The sequence below is a fragment of the Lissotriton vulgaris genome, chromosome 8 (genome assembly GCF_964263255.1).
Source record: "Lissotriton vulgaris chromosome 8, aLisVul1.2, whole genome shotgun sequence".
In the NCBI taxonomy this organism is placed as follows: Eukaryota; Metazoa; Chordata; class Amphibia; order Caudata; family Salamandridae; genus Lissotriton; species Lissotriton vulgaris.
The window spans coordinates 1578430721-1578450680 of record NC_141696.1 but is presented as its reverse complement, the minus strand read 5'-3'; the positions used below and the strand labels follow the sequence as shown (position 1 = coordinate 1578450680).

The following is a 19960-nucleotide window of genomic DNA, read 5'->3' as shown; positions in this document are numbered from 1 at the left end:
AAAAAAACAAAGAGTAAGGAAAGTGTAGAGTTAGAAATACCTTGTGTATTCTTACTGTACAAACCCAACTTAAAATACACAAACATTCAAACTTGTTAAGTTATATAACTTCAATGTATAATTTATGGTCCACCTTCAACTTACTGTAAGTCGCGCACCTCCGAACAGTCTTGTCATCTCAAAGGCCAAAGTACAACTCATGCCTTTCCCATATACTATTTTATACCTTTGCATACTAAATCACTGAGAGCATGTGAAACCACAGCATTCATAACAGCACTTATAACTTCTCAAATTACATTATTTGTGTCACCACAGTGCATGATAGACTTTCGAATTATAGTTGCGTAGAGCGAGCTGAAAAGTGTATTTGGAGGTCCGTTAATTATAATTATTTGAAGGTGGTGGATAAATTGTAAATGAAAGTTAGAACTAGAACTTTAGAATTTTTCAAAGTGTCTCTAATTGAAACTTGGTCTGTCTAGAGAAAATGTTTTACTAACTATAACTAAGCTTTAACCTTTGTTTTTTTCAATGAATGTAGAAATATATATTGGTAGTCATGAATGAATAGGTGGATAGTTAGAGGCCCAGGTACAGCGGTATAGTGTTAGAAGCCCGGGTACAGAGGTATAGAGGCTCACAAGTGTTGCATTCTCTTTTCAGCTTTCTGCCTTATTCTCCATTCACCCAGACGCGACATCCAGTTCTAACTGGTCTGCTGTTGTTGCTCTAGAATGAGGTCAATTCTTTAGCTCTTACCATTAGATATGTATCCACCCATTGCGTCTCTTGTGCCCTGCTGTACACTCCTCCTGAGCTCATAGTATTTATGAGAAGAGACGGGAGGTCTGGGGAGCAGGTTCATGCCACTCTGGAGCCGGTTCACGATGCAGAATACATAGTAGGAGTAACTTATCTCGGTCTGTCACGGTGAGTTCAGAATTGTGTCTGTTTTGAAGTCTATTCCAAAATGAGCTGTTTGAGCTAAAAGTTCACCTTAAATGTAATGTGAATTTCTTCGTGTGATTCCAGCTTCAGTGTATGATTTAAGGGAGAAGCCTGTTACTCTTTTTTTTTTTTCTGACGTTCCTTCAGTGTACTGTTTTCTTTTCTCACTTCTGGGATTGTTGCCAGGGGCTGTGACCCTGTTAAACTTCCTCTGTCTGTCAGTGGAGTAAATTGGAGCTGCTGCTTGTGAAAAAAGTGCTTCGCGTCAGCCTACCCTTGCTTCAGATGTCCCTCAGTATCCCCTGAGAAGTTATGGACCTGAAAGGGAGGGAGTCATGAAGGCTGTGATGTCACGTCGTGAAATTCTCTGTCTGTGTGCGTAGACAGCTCTTAGACCCTCCTCTGAGCCCACATCTCTCTGGGGAAACGCAGTGCATGGAAGGAGCAGGCTGCCTGCCAGGAATTGATTCACATTGAAGTCCAGTTATTGGAACTTTGTGTCCTTGGATGTTTACTGTATAAATCAGCTCTTTCTACCTAAAAGAGCTTCAGTGGCTGCAGATATTTGAAACCGAGGAGCACGCGCATGGTGTTGGGTATACTTTGAGTTGGAATGTAGTTGTAATTGTCAGAATCTGGCGATATGGCAAAACGTTTGGCCTCCTTTGTGTGTGTTGTTTTTGGGGGGATAAACAAATGTTATTTTTTCTTGATAACAAGCATGACAGTTCATCGCAATTGTAACCCAGCAATATTGTTTACCTCCCACTCTGCATCTCCCACGACAAAAGTCTTTCACTCCTCGTTTCCCAGCCCATGATACATCCACCACTTACTCCAAATCTTGGCGTGTTTTCAGGGACAGCCCCTGACGTGGTATACTGGTTCTTCCATCTTTGTGTACCCATTTCGCCAGGGAGTAGGCTAGGGTGATAGTCAAACGAGATACTGCTCATTTGTTTTTTTTTTTTTTTAAATATATTTTTATTGCAGGAATCAGTAAAACAATACAGTAGCGACCAGTATCGAAGTATAAACAACTTATACTAAGTATAGCCCACCGACCCCCTTCCATAACGTTGTTATACAGCCAATCAGCCCATATGCCTGAGGTTGGGCGGCAAACGCAGCTGGGGTCAGTAGGATGCTGGAGCTGGTCCGGATAACACACTGTCCGTCATCTGCTTTTCTAAACAAACCCAAAACCCCAAAAAGAAACCCCCCCCTCAGAATTCCCAGTAACTGTGAAACCCCCCCTTCCCCCCCCCCCCCCCCCACCATCAGCGTCAGGGAGCTCATCAACATAGGATCCACTGCTTGACCCACGGGGAAGGTAATAGTGCTGTCAATGCTAATGTTTAACGGGACTCGGGTCGAGTTGCTTCTTCACTTTCAGAGTCGCTGGGGGTACAATGATCTCGGAGGGCCTGCACCAGCGTTTCCCATTCTAACGCGGCCTCCTGTGCCTTCTCATTGCCCTGCCTCCAAGCCAACTGATATTTTAGCGCGCTCTCACCCGCCGCCCATTTCAAAAGCTCACTGTGCCATCTGCTGCCTGTAGGACCAGCTCGTGCCTTCCAGTTCCTGGTCACCTCTCGCTTAGCAAGTAGGAGCCCCAGGTCGATAAATTTACTGGTGATTTTATTCCGGGGGGTATGGGGGAACCAGTGCAAGAGCCCTACCGCCACATCGAATGATGAGTGCCTCCCCGTCACCTCTTCCAAAGTCGTCGCCACCTCTTGCCAGTAGGACGTCAGTCCTGGACAGGCCCATAGCATGTGTAGGAGGTCCGCCTCCTGAGCCGGGCACCTAGGGCATTCCGCCGAAGCCGTGGCAAAATAACGCCTGATCTTTACCGGGGTCAGGTACGCTCTATGGAGAACATAATAGTGGACCAGTTGGAAACGGGCGCTACGTGTACCCTTCCAGGCACGCCTCACCAGCTGGGACCAGGTCGTCTCCGGGATCTCCCTACCAATGTCCTCTTCCCAGCGGGACTTCAATGTGGTGAGAGGAACCAACCCCTCGGTAATCAACCTGCCGTAGAGGCAAGTGACCGCCTTCACCGTGCCCGCCGACATCATTACGTACTGGCACACCTGAGACAATTGAGGTTCCTCTAGCCCGTTTTGCCAGTGCGCCTGGATCCCTCGCACAATGGCCGAGTGCAGCAGAAAGTCGCCCCGGGGGATTCCAAAGCGGTCAATGAGATCCTGAAAGGACAAGAGCGCTCCGTCCTCGTACAGGTCCCCGACGAGCTGTAACCCGGAATCCTCCCAGTCCGCCAGTCGTGACCAATCTCCTCCGTGGGGGAGGGCCGTCAGCATCCCCAACGGTATTTCAGGCGCATATGGCGTCCGTAGGCGGCCTCTGTTGTGAGCCCGATTCCAACAGAGTCGGATAGTCCGCTCCTCCATCGACAGGTCCCGTAGGACCAAGCGCTGTCGCAGCGCGATAAAGGAGAGGACGTGCCTGGCCATACCCGTCCCTCTACCGTCTTCCGGGCCTCTGAATTCCCTGGCTATCTCCTGGGTGTAGGTCTGGAGCTGCGCCGCTAGGTAATATTTCTCGAAGTCCGGCACGGCGAGCCCCCCCTCGTCCTTCGGCCTCATCAGGGTATTGAGGGCCACCCGCCGCCGGCCCGTTCCCCAGAGGAACCCAACCACCATAGAACGCAAGCGACGAAACGTAGCCGGTGGGACCCAGATCGGCAAAGTCCGAAAGTAATACAATAGCCGTGGGAGCGCCACCATTTTGAGCAGGGCGATGCGTCCCGCCACGGAGAGCGGCAGCGTGGCCCAAAAGTCCATGCTACCTCGGAGTGCTCGCATGCCACGGGCAATGTTTCCATCTAGGAGGTCGGGTTGGTCGTGGTACACAAATACCCCAAGGTATTTAAAGCAGTCGGGCTCCCATCTGATCTCCTTACTTAGCGCAGGAGTGGGGGTACCCCTACGCATCGGGAAGAGGCAGGTCTTAGACCAATTCACTTGGAGGCCTGAGACCGCACCGAACTCCGTTAGTGCTAATTCCGCTCCCCGCAACGCGTCGATCGGATCCTCCAGGAAGAGCAACAGGTCGTCCGCATAGAGCGAGACGTAATGCGGGCCCGCCGCTGTCCATAAGCCCGTATAGTGGGCTCCCGAGCGCAGATGCATCGCCAGTGGCTCCACCGCTAGTGCAAAAAGAAGCGGGGATAAGGAGCACCCCTGCCGCGTGCCACGCTCCACCGGGTATCGCGATGAAATCAAAGGGCCCGATCTAACCCTGGCCGAAGCGGAAGCGTAGAGGACTGCTGTCCATTTGATAAATCCCTCCCCGAGGCCGAATTTCCGTAACACCGTGCATAGGTAGTCCCACTCCAGGCTATCAAAAGCCTTCTCCAGGTCCACCGACAAGACTACCGGGGACGGGGCATCCACGAATGGTTCCCCAAGCAAGCGGAACAACCTTCGGATGTTCATAGTCGTATTCCGCCGTGGAATGAAACCGGCTTGGTCCTCATGCACTAGGGAACTCATATGTCCCAGCAGCCTCGAGGCCAAGATGCTGCTCAATATTTTGTAGTCCACCGTCCGCATTGAAAGGGGACGGTAGGACCCCGGGTCAGACGAGTCTCGGCCTGGTTTGAGGAGAGGAACCACCAATGCCTCACACATCGAACCAGGGAGACGACCCAACCTCTTCGCCTCCCTGTAGACCACCAGTAATCGAGGGGCCAAGAGGTCAGCGTAAGCTGCATAGAACTCCACCGGAAGGCCATCTAGGCCCGGGGTCTTGTTCCTCGCCATCCGTTTGATGGCCCCGCGGATCTCCCCCAAGTCAATATCAGAACCCAGGGTTTCCGCCACTTCCTGTCCTACTGTGCGGAGTTCCAGTGGGCTAAGATAGTTATCAAGCCGGTCTGGGTCTCGTGCGGAGCGACTGCGGTACAAACTTTCGTAGTAATGCCGGAAGCAACTAAGAATCTCCGGTTGGGTGCACACCTCGGTCCCATCTGCCCTACGCATATTTGTCGTCGTTTGGGACTGGCGCGTAGGGTTGGCCAACCACGCCAGCAACGCGCTCGACCGGTCGCCCTCCGCAATAGACCGGACCGTATAGGCCTGATAATCGAAACAGCGGAGCCGTTCGACCTCCACCGCTACCTTCTCCCTCGCCTCCATCGTTTGTGTTTGCAATTCCGGGTGTCCGGGGCGGCTAATTTCGAGCTCGCGGAGTGCTCGGTCCGCTGTGTCTAATTCAGCCAGGATAACACGCCGCATGCCCACCTTCTTAGAGATACAGTAGCCCCTCACCACCACCTTGAAAGCGTCCCATTCGAACGCCCTAGTACTCGCGGAGCCGCCGTTGGACGCAAAATAATCCGTGATTCTCTCCCCTAGGTCCGCCTTGAAGACACTGTCCTCGAGGATCTCGGGGCGCATCTTCCAGGTGGGTACTGCCGGCGTCCCAGGGAACCAGCGAATGTCCAACAGGAGGGGGTTGTGGTCCGAGATGGTCCGCGATAAGTACTCCGATCGGACCGCTGCCGAAACCAATTCGGACGAACCAAGAAAGCCATCCAGTCTGACATGCAGCTCATGAAGGCTCGAAAAATATGAATAATCTCTAGACGTAGGGTGATGCGCCCTCCAGATGTCCGTCAAACCCCAGCGGGTCTGCCAATCTTGACGACCCTTAGCCGTCCGCCGGACCGGGGAATCAGGGAGCGGGGGATGTGAGCGGTCTATGTCTACATCCACTACGGAGTTAAAGTCTCCCCCCAGCAGGAGGGGCCCGGCGAAAAAGTGGGCCAGCGAGCCCGATAACCTGGAAAGGAAGGCAGTCTGGTCCACATTAGGAGCATACACACAGCAAACGTTCAGGTCCCTCCCTCCTAGAGTGCCTGAGATGGCCACGAAACGCCCCTCTGGGTACAACACTGTCCTCGTGACCTGGAAGGGGACTCCTGCCCTAATCCATATTAGCGCCCCCCTGGCATAAGCAGAGTACGCCGTGTAAAAGACCTGCCCTCGCCACCTACGCTGAAGCGCCGCCCCTTCCGCCTTGTTCAGATGCGTTTCCTGCAGCAGCGCCATTTGCACTCCCCTACGCACTAAGTAAGCATGGACCTTGTGACGCCTGGACATAGTGTGAAGCCCCCTCACGTTCCATGTAACACATTTCAAGTTAGCAACATCAGCCATTGTCCCAGAGTGTTCTTGCACAGTCTCCCCGTTCGGGTCCCCACAAAGAAAAAGCAACAATCCTCCCAGCGCTGACGGCGGCCATTTTCCCCAACCAGAACCAAATCACCCAAAAACCAACAAAGCCCCCCCCCAACCACCCCAGAACAGGACCCAAACTGCACCATCTAGATCCCATCCAAACCTCTACGGAGATCAACCCAAAATCCCCACTAGTCCTACGGTCGCCACCGTAGGAAGGCCTTATGGGCCAGGTGCGGGCTGGGCGGAGGCAGTGGGCCCTCGTCGCCCAGGCTACCAGGACTATAGTAAACCCCCTCCGGTGTCACAACCTTCCGGGGCAACAGCAGAAGCCCCCCAACCCTCTCTCCTTCGTTGTCGGCAATAAAGAACGGCAACCGCCTCCCCCCTGCCGGGCCCCCACCCAAAACAAGGCAGCATACCCCGTTACCCTTGTCCGTCCAACAGGTCCTCCACCGATTTCGGTGTGATCACCGGTGTATGGGTACTGTCCGCCACCGAATCTTCCGAGTCCGAAGGTGCCCCCTGATCACCCGGGTTTTCTTCCTCCTCCTCGATGACTTCGCCTCTTGCTCCCGACAGTTCCGACAGAACTTCCAACACTCCTCTCCGCTCCGATGATGTCTCCGCAGTCGAGGGCCCTCCCGTGCGGCCGCGGCGGTTCCTGACCCTCTTAGATCGCCTCCTTTGTTCCGGTTCCTCCGCCTGATGGGTCGAGGCGCTGTAACCATCTTTCCCTGTCCGGTACAGTTCGAGCCAGTCACAGACCTCCTCTGGGGTGTCGAAGAACTGGGTTTTGTCGTCAACAATGACGCGGAGCCTTGCGGGAAATAGGAGTGAATATTGGATGCCCTCACTTCTGAGTTCACGCTTAACCGCCAGGAAGGAGAACCGCTTGCGCTGCGTCTCGTAGGTGTAGTCAGGGAAGATGTTCACCTGACTGTTTGCAACCTGGAACGGGCCGTTGTGCCTGGCGGCATTTAGGATCAGGTCTCTGTCCCGGAAATGTAGCAACCGCGCCACCACCGGCCTTGGGGCTCGTCCCAGTTGTGGGGGCCGTGCTGGGACTCTGTGGGCCCGTTCTAGAGTGTAAAAGGAGGACAGGCCCTCCGGGACCACCGTGTCTCGGAGCCAGGTCTCCAAGTATCGCACCATATCGCCATCCTCGATTTTTTCCGGCAGGCCCACCACCCGAATGTTATTCCTCCTGTTGCGGCCTTCCGCATCCTCCGCCCTCCGTTCGAGGGTCTCAATTCGGGACATGGCATCCTTTATCGTCGCAGCCAGGGTTCTCTGCGCCGGTTCTAAAGTTTTCACCGTGCCCTCCACCTCCTTGACCCGGTCTGAGAGTTTACCATGGTCTGCCCTAAGGAGGCCCAGGCCAGTCGCCACCTGGGCAATGTCTTGTTGGAGGGCCGACCGAGTTGCCTCTATCGCTTCCAGTACACGGTCGAATTGTTGCTGCAGTGGTGCGCCACCGGGTCTTTTAGGGTCTCCATGCTCTTCCTTGTCCTGGGCTTCAGAGTCCGAGGTGGTCTGGCTGGATCCCTTGGCTCCTTTAGGTTTCCCCATGCTGCCAGGGGCTCTCCGTGAGGGTCCCGGAGTAGGCGTCTCCGTGTACAGGTGTCCAGCACGACCTTCCCGGGAGTTCGTTCTCAAGTCGGGTATGGGCGATCTCCTTCTCCAGAGCCTGTGTAGACTCCGCCGCTTCGGCTCACGCCACCGCCACGGCGTCCGAGGGTACCGATGAGGGGGCGGAGACAACCGTCGCCGAGTCGGGCAGGCCCTTTCACCCCCTATAGCTCCGGGGCGAGGGCCACCAACTCCCTCGGTTGATCCGTGGCGCCAGGGTGTCGCGCCACCCATGTAGTTGGGCTGGTCAGGAAATCGTAGCTAGTTGCGGAGTCGCGGTGCAGACCGCCGCCTGGAACAGAGGGCACCCGCACCCGGTGCCCTCTAGTGCGTGGGCACCCGCCCGGTCGTCTAATCGAGTATGAACCCGTTGCAGAAGGTCCGAGCCTGCCAATGTCCAATGTCTAAAACAACCGAGGATGGTGAAGCCGGGTGCCAGTCGACACCCGCGAGACCTCTTCAACTCCGTAGTTTCGATCAAGGGGACAAAGGGGTCCGGGCGCCATGTTGGGTCGCACTCCGCAACTTCGCAAACTTCGGCATTTCTTCGTGGCCACCCCCGTCCGAACTCCACCAAGGCCCCCGGCAGATTGTCGTCGCCTCGCTCAACCGAATGCGGGGTCTGGGGCGCCCCTCAGCCTCCGATGTTCAGGATAATTTCGGGCTTAGTCCCGGAGCCGAGCTTTCAGGCGACCATCGCCATCGGCGCCCAAGCCACGCCCCCCCAAACGAGATACTGCTCATAAATGAAAACCATTGTTGCCACCCACACCATTATCGGCTTCAGTGGGGTCCACCGAGCTCTTCCAGAATACCAAGAAGTCCCATTTTCTGGGTTAACACTGGGTTAACACCACAAATCTGTTTTAATACTCGGGACAACATCCTCCCAACCAAAGGGCTACTTTCCAAGGACATGCCCGTTCCACAATGAAGAAGTCGGCATCCGATTGAGTACTTCAAAAAGTTTGTTGTGCCAGATTCCCATCTTCCACACGCATGTGGTTGTAAAGTATGTGGCATGAAGATACTCTAGTTGGATCAGACACCGTCTGGAGGAAATGGCTAATTCGTGGGGTGCCATCCACGCTCCTACCAGTTGTCCTCTAGTGGACCTATCCATCCCTCCCGTTTCTGCTGAAGAGGTATGAAGACCCCCCTGGGCATTGTTCACCAGTGTGTGGTTTATCAATGATACTACACCTTTGCCGAGGCGGCCCAATAGACGTTTAGCCTTGATAGGGCTATACTCTGGTAGTACGATCGGGCTCATATGTGATATGACAGGGCATGGTGGAGTTTGCAGAAATGTATTGAACTGTGTAAGAAATGAAGAGAATGTTGCCGTAGATCCTGGGAGGATTGCAGGTGGTTCCCTATCCTCCGCCCTCCCAAACAGCTCCCAAGGTAGTAATCCCAATTCTGTTCCAGTGCTGGAAGCCGTCGAGATGAGTAGTGTGACTGAACCCTCCTAAAGCGGGGTCCTCTGTGTGAGTCTGTTGTCCCAGCCTGTGAAGCGCAACGCCGCGCACCAGACCTCGACAACTGTTACAGTTAGCTCAAGGAGATGAGTAGGGATCGGGATAGCATAGAGCAGACCCATAATGGCTTCTAGACCCAGGTGGGAAAGCTCCAGTCGGTAGGCTGGGTTCGTCTCACCCAACAGACAACCATTTATTAATCGCCATTAAGTGGGCTGCATTGTATAAAGTGTGCCATCCCCAGTCCATCGGAAAAAGGTGTGTGTTGGACAGGAAGAGGATAATGTCATCGGCATGGAGAGCAATGTTGTCTTTCATTTGTTCACTTCATTGCCTGCCCTGGACTCACACATCACATTGAAGTAGTCTTGCCAGGGGCTCAATGAAGAGGGCAAAGGGAAGCCATGATAATGTGCACCCCTGTCTGATACTGCCCCCTTAGCCGGCACCTGGATGGTGGAGGTGTTATATAAAAGCTGTATATAGGTTCCAAATCTGGGGCTAAACCAGATGCGTTCCAGGACTTCGAATAAGAAGGACATATGGAGCGCTCTCAAAGTCTATTAAGAGAAGAGTGCATGGGTACGGTAGGGTTGGGGCATACGCTGAGGCTGCCTACACACAGCCTATGCAGTGCCTAGTTCTTCTTTTTAAGTTCAAGTTTATTGAAACCAAAAACATAGCATAAAATATAGAACAGTAATACAATCAATCATGAGAGATATAAAAGCTACACAATAAAAGTTAAGCAGGTATATTGAAACCGAATCAATAAACATCTATAGCTAAGTCCTGAGAAAGAAAAACAGGGGAGGGAGCAAGAGACAAAATAAAAGGGGAAAAGGAGTATGACGATTCATAAAACATAACATTGTATGCAAATAATGAAAATAAATAAAGGATATAAGATAGACAGCAAGTTCTTCTATCGGTCATAAAGCCTCTTTGATTCCGATGGCAAGACTGGGGAGGGCTCGTTAAAGACGGTTGGCCAGTATTTTGGCATAGATATTGATCTCTGCATTTTTCAGGGAGATCAGTTAATAGGACGAGCAGTGGGTGTGTGTCCGCCCTGCTTTTGGGAGGACAACCATTGTGGCGGCGTCAAGCTCAGCAGGGAAAAGCTTGCTATATAGACCGAGAACTAAGGAAGTTGCTGAGGGCGGTCCACTCGTCCTATGCTAGACGGACCCGGTTCCACCAAGCCCAACGCCCGGGCGAGTTTCCTTTGGGTTTTTAATCATAGGTGAGAGAATGGAGGCAAATAAAAGGAACTGAGGGAGTGCAGGGATGTTAAACATAGCATGTCATCACAGGGCGAGGCAGCTGGTTGAAAACCCCCGCGGTTGTGCAGGCAATCTTAGCATTCCATGACCTCATAGGGAGAGGCGACTTGAGATTAGGAACTCTGGAACTATATTATGTACTCTCATAGAGCACCAGATGGGCAAAAGTGGAGATGTGCAGGTAAGTAGAGTATTCCATGGCCTTATAGGAAGAGCCCACCAATAAGGCGAGTACTTGAAATATGCGGGCTGCGTTAAGCCTTTCATGGAGAGGTAATAGGTGTGGAATACTGGGGTAGGCAAGGGAGCTGAGCATTCCATTGCTGCAATCCTACTGAGATGAGAATGCTGAGCACATTTGTCAATCAAGAGTTTGAAAAGCTCAGCAGAGAATGTTATACAGCAAGATCTGCCATTCCAGGGCGTCATATAGAAGGATGGGCCTTGCTGTGGTTTGCTAAGGAAATTCATAAGGTTCTTGGATGTTGCAGGCAGGGGAAAAAGTAATTTTGTCATTCAAGGGCGCAAAGCATTCCTAAACGTGTGATGGAAAATTCCAAGAACCAGCAAACTGATCAGGGTTAAAGACATCCCTGAAATTTGAGGCATTGTAAAGCCGGGAATGTGTGAAATCCATCATCTTGAAGGTTATTTACATTTTGTTGCCACTACAAGGACTTCGGGACAACCTCAAAGGTGTCTTCACGTGCCTTTAAAATCCCCTCTCCCTCTCCCTCTCCCTCTCCCTCTCCCCCTCTCCCCCTCTCCCCCTCTCCCTCTCCCCCCTCCCTCTCCCTCTCCCCCTCTCCCCCTCTCCCTCTCCCCCTCCCTCTCCCCCTCCCTTTTACACACTGAAGGTTTTTATTACAGTATTCTCTAAAGTTATGTTTTTATAGAGAGTTTCTATAAAAACCATCTCTAAAACCTATTTTATGTTTTCTCTGTGATGCCGGAGGTTGCGATGACTTCTGTAATCGTGGTGCCCGTTGACACATCGCGAACGCGATTAAAAAAAGCAGACATTCAATGGCCACCAACCCATCCAAAATGAGGTTTTAAAAAATCCATTGTGAACATTGCACTGCTCATATGACTATGTACATACTTCTTTCAAAGCATGTTTAATCTTCTATTTTTACACTAAGTTTCTTTAAAAACCATCTTTTAGACATATTTTCCTTTTTTGCTGTTATTCGGAATGTTGCCGTTAACTGTGACAATCACACCTTTTCCATAGTGAAACCACATATATGCGCACACATTACAGTATTTTACAAACTAGGGGTTTATTACTGTGCACTTCAAACTCCTGTTTTTCTTGTATATTTCTAGTGGAACCATCTAAAAACCTATTCTCTGCTTTCGCGGTGAGTCCGCAGACATTCAATGGCCACAAACACATCCAAGAATTAGAACTATATAATTAATACTAGCCATCTCAGTAGATAACTCACTATATAAATAACTCTATAAAAACATTCGGGTTCCCGATAGATAAAATGGCAGCTGCGACTTTCTGTTTAGATTGCGTCCAGTCAATCGGAGCATTCCCGTTGGCCCGTGCATTTGCCATTCATCTCGAAACCACATCGAAATATCGGCTGCCAGAGATATCACTATAATTTTAAACTTGCGTTTCTCAACTACTGAATGGATTTACACCAAATAAGTAAAAGGCACTTCCTTGAACCGACATCTATGTCCCTGCCCAATTTGGTTTAAGTCTGTTGAGCGGTTTGGACTGTAGGTGTGGCTAAAGGTTCCTACGGGAATTAACATTACAAATGCAAACCTTATTTTGCGCCCCATATTCTCTATCCCCACTACACAGATCACCCCAAAACTTTCCTTAACAGTAGAACCCACCTTGACACTTTTGGGGGGAATATGTCCCGAAGATTGGTCAAACGACACCGAATTTGCTGAGGTACAAACAGATCTGCAATGGGACCATTATGACTGGTGGGTAGTCACTAAACGTGTAACTCCTAAAAGATTTTTTTAACTTTATTTTTGAAGCTTAACTAACATATTTCCATATAATTTCGAGTCACCAGCAATAAACTACATGAAACGTACAAATCGCACAAGTCTACACATATTGCAAGGGAGTGGGTGTTGTCTAAATGTGTCTGCACAGAGCAGTGCTGGTAGATCCACTGCAGGTGAGATGTAGCAGAGGAGGTGTAGTGTGCGTGGGAGGGCATTTACGGGGATTCAGGGTGCAGACAACACGTGTGGATCCGTGCATGTCAATCCGTAACAGTCATTGCTGTTGCAGCATGAGGGGAGACGAGACGGGAATCTATCCAACAGGGTGAAGGAGTTCCATACGGCACTTAATTATGTAGTATCGGATTCTGTACGGTCTTCTTAACTACTTAGATACAAGGTATGTGGCAAAAGGCCCCCATATATTTGCGTGTTGGGACGCGTTCGGCATGAGATCCCCATACCATTCTAGCTGTTCATGGCAGTATGTACCCTCACTTATCCAGTCCTGCTGCGTAGGAATCGCGGTTCTACCCCAGTGAATTGCCACTTTACATTTGGCCAGGAGAAGTAGCATTGACATGAACCGGCAGTAGGTGATGGGAACATCAAGGACCCGTCCCAGCATGGCTGTAAGGAGTGATCTGGTGTTCGTAGGTCTGTGATACTTACCATTGTGTCAAATATATCAGACCAATAGACCGCGATCAGCGGACTTTCCCTGGTGAGGTGTAAGAACCCCGAACTCCTTAAAGATTTAAGTGCAGCTACTTGCAGGATGCCATCCGCGGAACATCGTTCGGTGGGCGTCTGCTCATAGATTAGAAGTACTAAACTTGAGTCCAGAAATATAAAGAAGACTTTCACTCGCATAAGGTTTTGAGGCTACGCAGTGTCGGGTGCTCCTAGAAAAAAGCGTGGAAGACCTTGAAAAGTCAGAAAGAGCGTCCAGGAACTGAATACTCGAGTCATGGCTGCTGGAAGGGGACAATATGGGCACTGTATTAAAGTTCTTGGAAATCTAAGGTCCTTTTGGATTATTCTGCAATCCTGTGGGTGGTCCACATCACTAAAGAGGCTTTTATGTTCCCGGATATTCTAGGGGGTCGCACATGGATAGATTTCCTAACACCCCAGAAGGAGATACACAGCCTTAGCTCTGGAATGCTCACTGGTACTTTTCAGCCCCTCCTTGGAGCCAGGCCATGGAGCTATGCTCAGTAAATATGGGATGTTATGAATATGACTGACCTACCTGAAAATATTATACAACATGTACATGGAGCGGTACCCTGAAATCAGACATGCATATTAGTTTGTAAGAATAAGGCGTTATTGTATGCTTATATATTATAAATCATATACATTTAGATTATCACCATAATGATGGATAACTCCACAATTGTGAATGTTAGAATAAATAGGCTATAGGCCAAATATTGTTCATCCCACATCCATAAAGCCTAATTAGCCTGTGCCATTATTTCATTCTCTTGTCTGATTGCTGAGTCGTGTACAAACCTCGCATAGTCCCAAAGAGCAGACTTCTTTTTACCAAAATCATCCTTAATGCATTATTCAGACTCCGTCTTGCTGAGCTCTGTGCCTCCCAGCACTCCAGCTCTCATTCCCTTCTATCGTTTTTCATTCATTAAGGAGTTTGATTATAACCTAAATTCTACAGCCTCCCTACTTGGGGCCACCTTCTTGGTTTGGACCCCAATTTACGCAAGTAGCAATGTTCTGCTTCAAATAATGCCTTTATTCAAAGCACTCCGCATTAATGCAGGTTAACACAAGCTATATTCATAACTATTTTAGCAAGGAAATCCGAGATTTAACGAGGTCATTTCTGCACAAAGATGTTCTGTCTTCTGGCTGCTTGTTAAATAATAGAAAAATACTGCTGTGGAAGTCTCCTTCCTCTTGCTCGAGCTGAAGGCATGTGACAATGTGAGCATGAAAAGAAAACAACTGTATGATACAAACGGCAGAAGCAGTTACAACTCAAGTCATTGTTGTGGTCTAGCATTGAGACCTAGCGTGCCCTGTGCTATGTGAAAGCTTTAACACAAGCCTTGTTAATGTGTCAAGGTCTAGAACATATATTGACCTCATCAGCGTGGCCAAACCCATAAAGGCACATCACCAGACCCAAGTAGAAGATCCGAGGGCTGCATGATCTTGATGGACTTGGGCAATCCAGGACTGAGGAAGTCATCAAGAGATCTAGCCTTCTGCTCCTGTAAAATCCTGATCCAAGCTGCACAATGCTTGGGAGAAGACAAGAGCTCCAAACTATTAAGATGTTTTCGTATCAGTTTCTCTGGGTCACTGCTCTCAGATGTTTGATTGCGGTCCACATTTCCCCCGCTCCCGTTAGCGTGTCACTTTATGGAGGAGAAGCAAAGAGAAGGCTCTAGACTGGACCTCGAGGGGACTATAGTGCTGACTATAGTATTTGACCATTTCTAGCAAGTGGTGAGTTTATCCTCACCTGCCGGTATGATGGCAAAGTAGGAACTCAACACAGTCCTGAGTCAACTCAAGAAAGCCCATATGAGGCCAATCTCAGAGTGGGCGTTAGATTTCTATCTGTGAAGTTAACTCTCTTGATAGTTCTATCCTCTGTGCAAAGAGATGCTGAGCTTCAGGCATTTGCAACTTTGGATCCGTTCTTAAGACTCCACAGAGACCAGGTTGCTTTGTGCACTAATCCTAGTACTAAGGGACTTACAACTGAACACGCCAGTAATGCTAGACGCTTTCCCTGAGCCCTTCAGTGCAGCAGAGAAGTTGCTGCCTATTTGAAGGTGTTTAAAGATTTACTTCAGGTGGACAGACCAGTTATTCATCTAATTCTGCCAGACCCTAAAATGTCGCCCTCTCTGTAAGCAAGTTATTGCTAGGGGCTACTTTTGGTCATGCTAGAGCTAGACATCCACTCTGCACTTCCATGACCTTGCAGTCAATTGAAGGGTGGCACTGGCAGTACTGTCAGCCTCTGTGAATGGAGTGTGAGGACTGGACCTTCACAGGATGGCAGCCTCTGTGAATGGAGTGCGAGGACTGGACCTTCACAGGACGGCGCCTCTGTGAATGGAGTGTGAGGACTGGACCTTCACAGGACGGCGCCTCTGTGAATGGAGTGTGAGGACTGGACCTTCACAGGACGGCGCCTCTGTGAATGGAGTGTGAGGACTGGACCTTCACAGGACGGCAGCCTCTGTGAATGGAGTGTGAGGACTGGACCTTCACAGGACGGCGCCTCTGTGAATGGAGTGTGAGGACTGGACCTTCACAGGACGGCGCCTCTGTGAATGGAGTGTGAGGACTGGACCTTCACAGGACGGCGCCTCTGTGAATGGAGTGTGAGGACTGGACCTTCACAGGACGGTAGCCTCTGTGAATGGAGTGTGAGGACTGGACCTTCACAAGACGGTAGCCTGGAAGAGCTGCCTGCCTTCACAAAAAGCTGTCGCTTGTAATGGAGGCTTGAAGGCACTCTGCTCTGGTTCACTGATTCCTCCCAACCAGATGAGCCTGCTTTTCTCTTGCTGCTTCTATCTACTACATTGTAATGTGGGTGTACTACTTGCTTTTCTGATTCCATTATGTGGAATTGTAAGGAACCCTTTGCATCCCTGACCCTTCTGCTTCGAAATCTGAAGGATGGTGGCCTCTAGGAGCTCTGGCACACAGCACGCTCTTGCCTAATTGGGTCGCAGTGAGGTTGTTGCCATTGAGTTGGCTGTGTTACACTGCCTTTTTTTGCTGCACAGTTTGAGCTTATACTGGTATGGCTAAGCGACTTTGCGACTCCCAGCTCGAGAGCTGGAATGATCCAAGCGGAAGAATCTATGAAAGTTATCAATGCTGGAGAAATGCAGTTACAGGCAAGTAGTTTATTTTGTTTTGTTGGTTAAGCTGTGAATGTAAATTTTATATGCACAGATGTTTTGTGTTTTTAATGGAGGAATCTAAATACATTCTTTCCTTACAGTGAGTCATTTTGCTGTTGTGTAATTGCTGAATATAACAGATTACAAACAAAATGTTTCAGCGTATTTAGGATGCACAAACCTATTTAGAAATCTAAACGCTTATAACCAGACATTTATTTAATGTATTTAGATAGTTCTGCAGAATTTCAGCTATTCATATAGATGTATTGCCCTTACTTTCGTTGGAACTGCAGCTTTTGTTATTCATTTTACCTCTGAGGAGAGGATGTGTCAGTGATGATCTTTCTTCCCCCTGGTCAGATTGTGTGGCAGCCCTTATTCTATTGGTCACATGCTATCTTATCTTACTAGTGATGCTGTTGATCTAATTAGATGTCATCTGTGATGTCTTGAGCAGCGCAGGGAAGAGGGTTACTTTACAGTCGAGTGCCTACCATACCCGATGGGTTTCTGAGCTTTAAAGAATTTGGAGGGTAAAATTATATAATGCCCCTTCAACAAAAAAGTGTGTTGATGTTAGTTTAGTTCTAAAAATATTGACTATTTCCCTGACATTCATTGTTCTGTTGGTGGTCACACATCAGTTCGTAGGAAGGATTATTTACTTCTATGCATCAGCAGAGCCCAGAAACATAACACCATCTACCTCCTCCACCTATTGGCTGCTAAGCAGTATGCTTTTGCCATTACACTGTCTGTAATCTAATATCCAATAAAGACTGTTTTGTATCATAAGTGAACTAAATACTAAACTGTCTGCTGCATACTGTACTCTACTGACCCCTCTGAAGTGTTCAGGGTCCTACAGAGCTGGCATGTTTTGGGGTACAACCTATCCCTGTTCAGGACAAAGTACATGAGGGAGATGAGAACCCGTGCAGAGCTCCAGGCCGAACTGATTCTTAATTGTCTCTTGGCCCTGCAGGACACAGAAGTCTACAAAGCTTCCACAAAGGATGACATTTCCAAGTGGCAGAACATCCTGAAGACCCACAGCACAGTTGATTGGCTCATTGTCCTGGTGGAGAACGAAGCGAAGAAGAAGAATAAGACCAACATCCTGCCACGAACATCTATTGTGGACAAAATCAGGAATGACTTTTGCAACAAGCAAAGTGACCGGTGAGCTGCTCTTTCACGATCTGTGGTAGCCCCAGTGGCTGGTGGGTAGTCATGGTAGATGGGTTAGGTGCTGCTGATGAGGTATTTTATGAGCTGCTGGGATGGGCATCATAATCTTTAAGACTTGAAGTGGTGGAGTTTTTACAGCTGTTTTAATTCAGTGGTCAATTCTCATACTCTTTGGAAGAATCAGGGCTAGTTCTGCAGTTGTGCTCTATCTTGAAATTGGAAGAGCTAATTTGTTCTCATTTTTGTTACATGAATACTCTGTTGCACTACTCTACTTCTCCCAGTCCCCCCCACCGCTCCCAGGTCCAACTGCTGGGAAATTGATAGTGCCTACAGGAAACCCAGAGTGAGCTTTTTTCAGGGAATGCTGTTTCTTTATGAACTTTGACAGGGCTACAGTGTGATCGTGCCCTCTTCACATCTATTTTGTTTTTTAATTTGCATTCTTACAGAGAACTGGTAACCATCAATAAACAGAGTACTTCAATGTTGGGTACTGGGATCAGGCAGGGGCCGGAAGATCAAGAATAAGGCATGTCTTAGTGACTGTGGAAGACGAGCGGAGTTACAGAGAAATTCCAGGTTGCCCAGAAGTGAAGATTATGACTAAATGGGTTTTTAGATTTTCTTTTTTTGAAACTCTGAGTATTAAACCCTCAGATGTAGACTGGGAGATCTGGAGGAGCTGAGCTGCCCCTGAGCAGGACTGTGCTGCTCCTGTGCCCTGCCTGTTGTCTGTTCATCACCAGAGTGCACTTACGGTTTTCCCACTATATCAGCAGAGTGCAGAGAATGATGCGTGCGGCAACACCGTACATTTTTCACTGGCTCCCTTTCATCGGAGAGCAGGCTTTTATGCACTTTGTTATATGGAATTGGCTATAAAATACAATGCATTTCTGTCTCTTCTCCTGCCCATTCTACGTCTGACATTCGTTAAGCAATTTGTGAATTGTTATATTCAATCCTTGACGAATACCCTTCCGAAGCCCTTCTTTTCCAATGAGGAACTTTGGCGCCTTGTACTTTTGTCCCCTTTGTCCCGGAATTGGAAAGTGGTCGCTTAGAATCTAACTCCTAAGGAAGGGACTGGTCCTGAAGGAAGCCCATGACTTCATCATGACATGGAGTCGAAACCATCCATTCATAACTGCCACATGCTAGCAATACCTCTTGGTGGGAGTCACAAGACCTGGCCTTCATTGGTACCATGCGAAATCTTCACTCTTCACAAGGATGTAAAGGTACCAAGGAACTTATGCACAAGTTTGAACATGTTCAAAAAGCAAGCCCCCAGAACTGAGAGGGCTCTTCAGCGAGATCACTTCAATTTGAAGTTGAGCCCGGCCCACTGAGCAGTTAGACCTTAGTCTGGCAGCGAGTTAGCTTTATTTCCTTCTCTTCTATCTAGTCACACTGCGTTCCATGTCTTGATCTATGCCCTGCACCACCTACTTGCATCAGTCTCCCTCCATCTGTCATTGCAAAGGGAAGAAAAGCGAGCACTGGGGTTAACAAAGAGCATTAGTGGTCACCCTTTTCTTGTGTGTAACAGTCGGCACAGTGCATTGATGGCAAAAAAGCCTTAAATGAACTTAGACCCAAACATAACATTTGTTTGAGCCTCTGTGCCCAGCATACAGCATTGAAGCTGCTTTCCCTTGTTGGTGCCGACTTGAAATCTGTCATTTTCAGTCTTTTCTCATTCTGTTTGTGTGCCAGTAATGCTGTACACTCACCAGTGGGCATATGGAATCTCTCTCTTGAACCGAGTTTTCTTCTGATTGTGTTAAGCTCCATCCAGTACATGTACTAAATCCACCACTGTTCCCCTCGTACTGACTTTTTGTCGAGACAGGGATGCTATGAGGCACTAACCGCATTTACCCTCCAGTCTGAACTCTATTCTACTGCACTTGTCCTATAGTCTGCGCATGATTGGATTGTTAATATGACCCCTTCATTTTCCCATGCATTACGATGTCAAAACCCCACAAGGCCCAACTAGCGCACTCATTCCATACACCCTGTAGCTTTCATTCAGTCCCGAATAGTCTCTGGCTGGATGCAGCTTCCACCCAAGGGTTTGCTTTATGGCACATTCAAAACCCTTATTTTGATGTACTCAGCCCTTGCTAATATGGCTTGTGCACGAGTCCCATTGTACATGTATTTTTTGATTGTCTGTAGCATACACTTGTACCCTCATGGTCTTCACGTTGCTCTAAACATTGGCCATATGTGAAACTATTGCTTCATTTGCATTATTCTTTCATCACGGAGTGTGTATGTTTTAAGCATACATTTCTTTG

At 49.0% G+C, this 19960-nt stretch overlaps 1 protein-coding gene across 2 annotated transcripts in view; it reads left to right on the top strand.

Annotated features, from left to right (window-relative positions):
• Positions 1-19960, top strand: part of TRAPPC10 (trafficking protein particle complex subunit 10) — a 319990-nt gene that overhangs the window by 166627 nt on the left and 133403 nt on the right. For both annotated transcript variants that reach the window (XM_086935878.1, XM_086935877.1), the window contains one exon: positions 17443-17639. In XM_086935878.1, the coding sequence (XP_086792004.1) occupies positions 17443-17639 (197 nt within the window). The remainder of the gene's footprint in view (positions 1-17442; positions 17640-19960) is intronic.